General features: G+C 34.5%; 1 protein-coding gene across 1 annotated transcript; it reads left to right on the top strand.

The window, feature by feature from the left end:
• The first annotated feature begins 7,177 nt into the window (after positions 1–7,177).
• Positions 7,178–9,393, top strand: LOC113054665 (interleukin-1 beta). The gene is made up of 5 exons (XM_026220359.1): positions 7,178–7,308; positions 7,393–7,580; positions 8,207–8,368; positions 8,463–8,599; positions 8,690–9,393. The coding sequence occupies exons 2-5, from the start codon at positions 7,397–7,399 to the stop codon at positions 8,921–8,923; spliced, it is 717 nt and encodes a 238-aa protein (XP_026076144.1). The 5' UTR covers positions 7,178–7,308; positions 7,393–7,396; the 3' UTR covers positions 8,924–9,393.
• Positions 9,394–11,188: the final 1,795 nt, after the last annotated feature.

Here is an 11,188-nt window from a genome sequence, read left to right as displayed (position 1 = left end):
AAAAGTTTAGGCTTTAGATTATTCAAAATGTTCTTCACACACTCTTAAAAATAAAGGTTCCAAAAGGAATCATTGTGTTCGTTAAAGAACCTTTCAGTGAACAGTTCTAAAAGGAACCATCGAACAATTTTTTTAAAGCTTTCCCATACTGGAATAACCTGAGCATTCCATTGGTTTAACATGGAATTGATCTTAGCAGTAATAAAAATCCCATGTTTTAGAGGTGGTATCTAATTTGAAATATAGAAACCTTGTTTAGATGCTTGTTAATGAGTCTAGAAGCTTTTCTGATGTTCCGTTGTAATGAATCCGTTATCCGTTCCATCCGCTTGTCCTATAAGATGCTTGGTTAAACATTCTTAGTAGCTTATTTTAAGTTTTTACAACATTCCACTTCCAGCTTAGACTTATTCAAATGTTTGGAATAATTGTTTGTTTGTTGTTTTTTTTCAACCATTTTTCTTATGCTCACCAAGTGAAATATGGTGAAAATAATATTAGTTTTCTGTTTGAATATATTTTAAATTGTAATTTATTCCTGTAATTCAGTGCTGAATTTTCAACATCATTCCTCCAGTCTTCAGTGTCACATGATCTTCAGAAATCATTCTGATATGCTGATTTGCTGCTCAAGAAAAATCTTTCTTATTATCAATGTTGAATACGGTTGTGCTGCTTCATATTTTTGTGTAAACCATGATACAGTTTTCCATTATTTACTGATGAATAAAAGTTCAAAAGAACAGCATTTATTTGAAATAAAAATCATAAATGTCTTTACTGTCACTTTTGATTAATTTAGTGCAATCTTTATGAATAGAAATATGCATTTCTTAAAAAAAGGTTTTGATGTGTAAAGCAACAATATTATTTGAGTAACTTTCAGGAAGGACTTTATGTTCAAGAAATTCAAGCCTTCATCTGTTCCATTATTCTGATGCAAAATAGTCATGTAACCTTTTTTTAAGCAGTTATTTACAAGAGTGCTCATTTCTGTTGCTGTCATAACCCATCCGCTGAAAATCTTTTTCTTTATAAGAAGCAAGTCTAAGTGAGGCATTATGGTCATTCTGCTCCGTGTTCTTGTTTTGTCAGACATAAAGGTCGAGGGGTTTTAATGTCCGGTCGCTTTCCCCGTGTGTGTGTGTGTGTGTGTGTAAGCTTTTTTATGTTTTTTTTTACTGGGTATTTAATTGGTAACCTGTTGATGAGACATTTCAGTAGTAGTGTACCTGTGTATCCTTGAGTAGCACCTGGGTGTGTGGTATTTCCTTGGGTGCAAGTCCTAGTGTGGCATGCGTCTCTCTATTATGTCTGTTGCACGTCGGGTCTACATTTGGTATAAAGCAGAGACGTGACTCCCATTTATTTCTTTTTTATTTTGTGATGTTAATTGGTGTTTGTTTGACTTCGAAACAACAGCTAGCGCGTCAGTGTACTGTTTGTACTTTCCTCTGCATCTTTTCTATTTTGACGGTCACTTTGGAGGATGAGATGAAGTGATTGTGAGACCTGGTGTTCCCGCTTAAAGCTGATAATGAACGTCTGAGTCAAGAATGATCTGAGTTCAGGCAAGTTCTAGTGTCTTACCATCCAAACTTAATGATGGGGGGCGGGGTTAGACACGGGCCCAAGCTCGTCCTCTAATGCTAATTTGGTAGTGATGCAATTCCTTTTGTCTAACTGGTTAGAAGACGTAAGAACCAGTACTGTATGCTTATTCACCACTTCCCCTTTGGGCAAGCCTTTCATATGATCCTTTTGAAGGGGAAGAGAGGAAATAACATTTAGGCCTGGGGAAGATCCCGAGTGTTAAATACTCCTGGGACTGCTTGGTGTCCTTTCCAATGTGACTGTTAGCCTTGAGGTTTGGTGAGCGGGTACAAAATTCTGTGAAAGGAACGGATTGCTTTACACAGCAAAAATTTGTAAGTGACTTAATTGTCCAAAAGATCTCATGCGGTTACTGGTTATATTCACAGCACTTTCAGTTTCCTTGTGTGTTTTCCAGAGGTGGAAGTAAGTCACACATGTGCAAGTCACAAGTAAGTCTCAAGGAAGTCAATTTTTGTGAGAATCAAGCAATTCAAGTCAAGTCACTGCTTTTGTCGAGGTCCAGCGAGTCACTGTCAAGTCATACAAATGTTTAATGATTTAACTGAATGTATATATTAAAGTAACTTAAAACTACAGTAGCTATGTGCTATGGGAGTTTTATTTGCAACAAAATAAAATTGCAATATGCATTTCTACTCAAAAAGTGTCCACATGCAGCTTAATAGGATAAAAATCTTAAATAAATAAATTCAAATTTAAACTACATAGCTTAGAGGTAAATGTAACTGAAATTAGTCCAACATAAAAAGCATGAAAAATATTTAGGTACAGCTGTTTCAATATGCCTCAAGCACTGAAGAATACAATGAAAAAGTATTAAACAATTCAGGTAAAATGGTTCTATGCCACCAAATGGCATTCTTCAAACAGGCATCACCTTTATGAGACATGAACACATCATTAAAGGGATACACCACCCCAAAATGAACATTTTGCCATTAATCATTTACCTCAATGTCATTCCAAACCCGTAAAAGCTTTGCACATCTTTGGCACACAATTTAAGATATTTTGGATGAAAACGGAGGCTTGAGACAAATAAAATACACTTGCAAGGTCTAGAAAAGTATGAAAAGCATCGTCACGTCAGCGTAGTCCATCTGCCATCAGTGGTTCAACTGTAACATTATGAAGCAACGTGAGTACTTTTTGTACACCAAGAAATAATGACTTTATTCAGCAAGTCGTCTCCTCTGTGTCTCTCTGTATAACAGCGATATATCAGCGTTGTACAATTTTGGAGAATATGAGCTGAACTCAGACTGCGTATGCTGTTCTGTGTGGGGGTAAGGGATCGATGCATTTTCATTTTGTGGTGGAGTATCCCTTTAAGTTAAAATATTTATTTTTTAACAAAAGAATAACACCAACCAGAAAAAAATATTAATAATTGAATCACACAGTCCTTGCACCTGTTTATAATTTATATTATTAGTGTGTGTGTGTGTGTGTGTGTGTGTGTGTGTGTGTGTGTGTGTGTGTGTAAAGGAGAGAGAGGGGTGATTTGAGTAAATGTGGTTTATTAATATTTGTGAGTGAATGTGTGTGGTTGTGCTTGCAAGTTTGTTTGTTTTTGTATTTTTTCCTCATTCAAAACTATATATGTGTCATTACTCATTGTGGTTAACATCATTTTTCTGTTGAGTTCTCTTTTTGGACATAATTTCAGATGAGTAAATATATATATATATATATATATATATATATATATATATATATACATATATATATATATATATATACATATATATATATACACACACACACACACACACACACACACACATACATATATATATACACACACATATATATAGATAGATAGATAGATAGATAGATAGATAGATAGATAGATATCAAAATAGATATATAGTGTGGGTTCTTTAATCTATAAACTTTAAATACTCTATAATTTACCCAAGAGTATAAAGTACCTTATGACCAATTTTCTTTTACACACATGGATGTGACGGCAGACCATATTTGGAAGTACAAACAAGGTTACATCATACTCATGTACAAGCATACAACACCGTTCAAATGTTTAATCATTTATGTGATTAAAAATACACTAAAACTATTAATATTGTGCAATGTTATTACAGTTTAAAATGTAGTTTCATTCCTGTGATACAAAGCTGAATTTTCAGCAGTCATGATCCTTCAGAAATCATTCTAGCATGCTGATTTGCTGCTCAACATACATTTCTGAATATTATCACCAACAATGAAAGCAGTTTTGCTGTTTCATGGTTTTTTTGTAGAATAATTTCATTTATTTGAAATAGAGAACTTTTGTAACAATACAAATGTCTTTACTGACATGTGTGATCAATTTAATGCATTGGTACTGAGTATAAAGTAATAATTAAAAAAAGTTTTTTTTGTTTTTTTTTTCTTAAATATTCCTGACCCCAAACTTTTGAACGGTAGGGTATATCACTATTTCATCAAGACTCAATTGATTTAAACAGTTGCTCCTAGTAATATTTATATAAAATATTATAACTTACAATAATATTAGCTTATAATATTTTATCTGTCTTTCTTCCTTCACACACCCTTTCAGATTTCTGTAATACTGGACACGACAACAGGAAACAAGAATCTGAGGCTATGATGTAACTAGTATGTGTCATTTTGAGATCATATATATAATGATGCTACACATCCTTTAGTAACACACCTAGAAAAACCGAGTCACAGGATGTCAGGATAAAGTCCAGGCCAAACTAGTTTTACAAGGGCAGAGACACTGCTGTTATTGTGGTTTATGACGCAATTTCCTGTTATTTACTAGAACGTTAACAAATCCTGATTGTCTGTTGTACAGCAGAAACTTCATAGAAATACAGTAAAATTAAGAAGTTAAATTGGCAAATCCTCAGCTGTTCTTATGAACTGGCTTTCATGTCATGTTTTCTCATAATGTAAAGTTGTAGTGCTGCTGAGGTTAACATGTTATGCCAGCCTTTTGCAGAAGCTAAATGAGGAAGTTTCATAAACACAGAAATTCTGCCGGACATTCTTGCCCCAATATATTTTAAAAGTGAGTGAATGGGGATTGCATCACTAGACCACACCCCCCAAAACCCTCTCTGCTAAGGCATTTCTTTTCATAATAACACAATTTAAAAATAAAGAAAAAGAAACAAATCTAAGATCAAAAAATAAAGTTCATTAATTTAGGTTTCTTAAAGTCTGAATCAGCAAAGTAATTCAGCATTTATGCTTTAATAATATTTCTTTGTCATAGTTTCATTTAAACAGGCAGTTATTAAGGCAGTGTTTAAATTACTAAAAATGAAATATAATTTTAAAGGTGCTGTATGTTATATTTTTGAATGTTCTAAAACATAAAAATAGCATAATATGTTTGCCGATATTTAGGAAGCAAGTTAACATACTTCTTTTTCCAAAAAAAACAATGCTACAGCTAGTTATTCTACTTTGAAATGTGCCTTTTGTGTTGTGTTTTAGTTTTGGTCTGTGTGAATCAGCCCGCTGATTAAATTACCTATTAGTATTACAACACCCCAGGTGGGAAAACACAGCATACATCAGCCATAGAAGCCAGCAAATGAACCCAATCTGAGATCACAGAAGTAAGCTGACCTAAAAATCCTCAGCAATTCAAAAAAGACAAATTAAAACGTGGATAAATATCCTTTCATTATAAATTGCGACTGTTCCTGTTATGTAATCTCAACCTGGCAAGTAGTGACATTCATGTTATCTACATTTATAAAGATTCAAGATTTTATTTGTCACGTACAAGTTATATGACATACAACAAGCAGTGAAATATAGGTCTGGTATACTCTTTTAGACTGTGCAAAAAAAAAAAAAAAAAAGGAAAAAAAGAACATTTAATACAAATAATGAAATATCCGGAAAAAAAGAAGAATTAAATACAAATAATGAAATATACAGAAATAATAAAAAGATAATTAAATACATACAATATATTAAGCTACTACTACACCACTGCTGTGTAGAAATGCTACAAAGAAACTGCTACACAGATGATGCGCAGAGATGTAAACAATATGCAGTGCAGATGAGATGCAGAGTTAGGATGTCTTAAAAAAAGTGCAGTGTGCAGAGAGTTATAGGGTAGCCCTACACTACCAGGGTCTCTAAAGTGCAGTGTGTTTAATGTTCATGTTTAGTAGTCTGATAGCGCGAGGGAAGAAATTCCTACTGAGCCTCTCCGTTTTATCCCATCAGATTAACCAATGGGTTTTCAGTGTGGGTGGAGTCTGAGGACCTTCACATCCCTAGATTTCCTGGGGTGCATGTCTTTGGGAGATCAGATCTGGAGATGCACTCATTAGAGTGCACTACTCTTTGCAGAGCTGTTTCCATACCACAATGACATGCACTGAGTCAATATGTTTTCTATAGCCCCAATCAGATGGTACAGTCATTGTCTGGCTTTTTTAACTTGAACTTGAATGTGGTTAGTCCAGGTCAGGTCCTCGGAGATGAGTACACCAAGGTATCTGAAGCTGCTAACTCTCTCCACCGGGGTCTCGTTAATGATGAGTGGGGTGTGGATCCGATGCTGCCTCTTCCTGAAGTCCACAACCAGCGCCTTTGTTTTGCTGAGATCCAGAAAGAGACAGTTTGTTTGGCACCATGATGTCAGACTCTGTACCTCATCAAGGTAGGCAGCCTCACTGTTGTTGGAGATCACCATCACCACTGCATCATCCACAAACTTGATGACAGAAGCGGAGGTGCGAGTGGACACACAGTCATATGTGTAGAACAAGTAGAGCAGCGGGCCCAAAACACATCCTTGTGGGACTCCTGTACTCCCTTTTCAGGTATCACGTCTAAAGTAAGTCTTAAATTTCTTTCAAGTACAAGTAGATGTCAATAAGTGTGAACAAGTTTTTGCTAATTTTGCCACAGATTGGTGTCAGTTGTGACCAGGGCTAGTTGTCACATGGGTTATATTTAACTTATTATGTTTTCAGTTTCATAAATAATTGTTTTCTTCTGTTAATCTCATGTGTAGTTCAAAACTGTTGCAAATTAGGATACTACTGGTGAATCATAGTATTTCGAAAGCAGACAGGAAAACAAGTGACCACAAAAAAAGCAACTGTGTAATTACAATTGTTGCTGAGCAAAACAATAGGCTCATATCATTGTATTTAACCTCTTACATTTTTGTTTAATACTTTGTTTCATTATTATTTTGAAACGCCTGTAATAAGATGTTTAATGGCAACTTTGCATTATGACATGCCATATAACATTTTAGTAGAAATATTCAGAAATTTTTTTTTTTGCTTTTACAATATCTGACTGTACTTTAGGACAGTCAAAACACTTCAAACTGACTTTTAAGTAAGTGAGAACAGATTCATTGTCATCAAAGGGTTGAATCTATGTATGATTAGCATTATTATTTTTTCAATTAAAAAAATTATCTTAGAGTCATAGCGAACAGAAGAAAACTGATAGTTTATTTACACTTTAAAGGATTACTTTAAAAACCTGTTTATGGTTATGATGAAATCTTCCTTTGTTACGCTATTCTCTAAGGGGAAAATCCCGCTGCTCTGTATAAAAGCTCACTTCCACTGTCACAAACTCATTCAGCCAAACACTCTCACAAGAGAAACAACGATTTAAACCAGCTCAGTGACTCTAAGAGGGAACTGAACTAAACGACAGGTATGCAACGTAATGCACTTTCACATGTATCTTAATTGAAAGTCATTTCATTTTCTCACTGTTTAGTTTTATGCTTTATGTTAGAACGATGCCATGCCAATGCGACATACAAGAGGACTTCAAACTGGAGATGTCTTCGCATCCTCACAGCATGAGACAAGTGGTGAACATCATCATTGCTGTGGAAAGACTGAAGCACATCAAAGAAATCGCTCCTGGCAAGATTTGTGAAGATGCGCTGCTCAGCTTCTTCTTGGAGAATGTGATCGAAGGTACCATTAGCAAACTTTTATGCAACTGAAACTGGCTTCTGGTGGTTTGATAGCTGGTCAAGATGGTTAGAGCTGGAAGGACCACCTTAACCATAATGTTATGTTGCTTGTCAGTTTGACCCAGATTGTCAGAAATACTGGTTAACCTATTTTTTTTTATATATATATTGTGACTTTTTATGTTTATGGGTCAATTTGATGGCAAATTCTATGGTTAAAATAATATTCTTTATGCATTTTGAGGTTCTCAACTACTCTCTTAGGAGGGTGACATTTACATTTATGCATCTGACAGATGCTCATATCTGAAGTAATTGAAAGAAAACAAACAAGAATTTCAAATCCAAGATCTGGTTATAATATTGCGGAATGAGAGATTCACAAGCAGTTTTTAAAAGGCCAGTCATTTTTGACTGAGAACACCAAATTATGTAAAGATTTACTCATACTACCTGATTTTTGATTGTATCATGTCAAATCTAATTTGGGTTAATTTGACAGTAAGATTGTACTCAGATTTTTAACACAGTACACAGGGGTCAAGCTGGTTTGTCCAGTGTTTTTTTGACTTCCAAACATTTACGCATTTGTTCTTTTTGTAATTGATGTTCTTTCTATTTCCACAGAGCGTATGGTTAATGTAGCACCCACTTACAATAAGACCAGGCAGACCTTGCAGTGCACCGTTTGTGATAAATACAAAAAGACTCTGGTACAGAGCAACAAACAAAGCGATCCTCTTCATTTGAAGGCTGTGACGCTGAGTGCTGGAACAATGCAATACAAAGGTAAATCTTTAAAACACAAGCTTTTGCATCTTAATGCATGACTTCTGAAATGTCCTTTTGACGGTTCCCCCTACACATTTTATGTTTCTTTCAGTTCAGTTCAGTATGTCAACGTACATCTCGAGTGCAACACCAAAAGACGCCCAGCCTGTGTGTCTGGAAATTTCCAACAGCAACCTCTACCTTGCTTGTACCCAGTCAGACGGTTCTTCCCCCGCTCTGATCTTGAAGGTTTGTGCAGCACAAACATATTAAACTTCCCTAAAAAAATGTTTTCCACATCCTAAAATGAGGATTTAAACATTTTTCTTATTGTTTTAGGAGGTCAAAGGCCCTCTGAACACCATTAAAACTGATGACCCGAATGGAAACGACAGCCTCCTCTTCTTCAGGAAAGAGACGGGTACAGCTTACAACACTTTTGAATCTGTTAAATTTCCTGGATGGTTTATTACCACCGCTTTTGACGACTGGGAGAAGGTGGAAATGTACCAGAGGCCAACTGAACGAATCCCAGACTTCACACTTGAGGATCAAAAACTAATCCGGACTTGATCCAGAAACACATTTTCAGAGAGTATGTACCAAGTACAGTTTATAGTCTGGATTTATTCAGGGTTGCAAAAATGCCTGAGCTGATGTACTGATGTATTGATCAGTTTTTGTTGTTGTTGTTGTTGTTTTTGTTGTCTTTTTCTATGCTCTAAATGTGTATAGTTTGTGTTGGGATTGGTAAATTCATTTTGAACAGCTTTATTTATTTCTAGGGCTCAAGCCCAAAGGGTGAGAGCTCTATATTTATTATTATTATTATTATTATTGTTATTGTTATTGTTATTGTTATTGTTATTATTATTATTATTATTTTCCAACGTCTCTGGGACTTTTGTGGGACCCTTAACCTACTCAAAAACTCTTGGAATCTGCTGCCATAATGTTTGATATATATTATAATTTATTTTAAAATGAGAATTGTTTTACATTGCACTGATTTGTATTTTTGAATAAACAAGACATGGATGTTACTTGGTGTTGTGTAGTTAATTAAAACAACAACTTCTTCACAGTGCTTTTTTCGAACAAGATTCTGCACTGAAAAGTTGTATTTTACTTAAGACTATCATATAATTATAACAGAATACCAAAGTGCACTAACAAATAAGTCACATGTGCACAAAAGGGAAAAAGTTAAATCTTGTGCTTAGCTCTTAACAGCATAAATCAACTGCATTTATACATTTTAATGCACTAGTTGGATAAACCCAATTAACAGAACACTTATTCTTTGTTATAGAATGTCATTTACATTCATCTCACCCATAATTGCATATTGCGTTGGCTGAATCGCCCCCAAATAATCGATTAAATGGCATATTAAACAATGACAATTTATTAAGAAATACGAGGTTGGGAAATAAACTGAAACTTTACAAATGTATAATAGCTTGTATTTCAAATTTATGCTTCATAAAATAACTCTTTATATAATTATATAAAAAAAACAGGTCACAGCGCCCTCTGCTGTAGCTACTCTCTCTGGTCTTGATACAGAATTAGAAAACTAGACATGAGCGCCTCCATGTGGTAAAAAAAAAAAAAACATTTTACTGCATACAGACAGTTCATTGAAATACAGGTCCTTCTCAAAAAATTAACATATTGTGAAAAAGTTCATTATTTTCCATAAGGTAATGATAAAAATTAAACTTTCATATATTTTAGATTCATTGCACACCAATTGAAATGTTTCAGGTCTTTTATTGTTTTAATACTGATGATTTTGGCATACAGCTCATGAAAACCCAAAATTCCTTTTTACTTTTTTAAATAAATTTTTAATTCACACAATGAAGATATCCAACATGAAAGATACTTTATGGTATTTTACTATACCGTTTTTAAAGAACCTTTGAGTACCATCTAAATGAATACAAATATGGAGGATGATATTACATGAACATTTATAAGTGTATTTATTGTCTTCTGATACAGACAGTGGCTGTACTTCAGCAGTGACTGCTCTTTGTGAGGGAGCCACCAGATGGCATTTGCTGGGCTCTTAATAGCAAAGGTTTTTCCCAGTTGGTTGCTCATGTCCCTAAACAGATACATGATTGCTGATTTAAAATCAAAGCCATGAATGATAGACACCAGTGCTGCAGATGTTTCATATGGACTGCTTGACACGTGAGATTCATTACATTTTATTAAAGGAATAGTTCACCCAAAAATAAAAAATACCTGAACATTTATTCACCCTCAGTTTATCCAAGATGTAGATGAGTTTGTTTCATCATGGAAACATATTTGGATAAATGTAGCATTGCATCACTTGCTTGCTAATGCAACCTCAGCTGTTCTTATGAACTGGTTTTCATGTCATGTGTTCTCATAATGTAAAGTGGCATGTTATACCAGCATTTTGCAGAAGCTATATGAGGAAGTTTCATAAACGCAGAAATTCTGCTGGACAATTGTAGCCCCAATGTTTTTTAAAAGAGGGAATTTATTTTAAAGCGAGTGAATGGGGATTGCATAACTAGACCCCAAAAACCCTCTCTGCTGAAGCATTTGTTTTCATAATAACCCAATTGTGGACATTCTCAAACTTTCTCGTCACAAGAGGTCATTAATTCATCCAGAACGTTTGATTCGTGACCTGTTTTTAAAAAAAGTTCATTAGGTGAGGTTTCTTAAAGTCTGAATCAGCAAAGTAATTCAGCACTTATGCTATAATAATATTTCTTTGTCATAGTTTCATTTAAACAGGCAATTATTAAAGGTCCTATGACATGAAAATTTCACTTTCTGAGGTTTTTT

Source organism: Carassius auratus, chromosome 35, assembly GCF_003368295.1.
Source record: "Carassius auratus strain Wakin chromosome 35, ASM336829v1, whole genome shotgun sequence".
Taxonomy (NCBI): Eukaryota; Metazoa; Chordata; class Actinopteri; order Cypriniformes; family Cyprinidae; genus Carassius; species Carassius auratus.
Note: the sequence above shows the minus strand (reverse complement) of the source record. Positions and strands in the feature narration are given on the sequence as shown.

What these genes read in the sequence shown, in the direction of transcription:
- LOC113054665 (XM_026220359.1), top strand. Translation starts at nt 7,397, where the DNA reads ATGCCATGCCAATGCGACATACAAGAGGACTTCAAACTGGAGATGTCT. An exon ending in TGGAACAATGCAATACAAAG is followed by an intron (nt 8,369 to 8,462) that starts GTAAATCTTTAA and finishes TGTTTCTTTCAG; the next exon opens with TTCAGTTCAGTATGTCAACG. An exon ending in CCCCCGCTCTGATCTTGAAG is followed by an intron (nt 8,600 to 8,689) that starts GTTTGTGCAGCA and finishes TTATTGTTTTAG; the next exon opens with GAGGTCAAAGGCCCTCTGAA.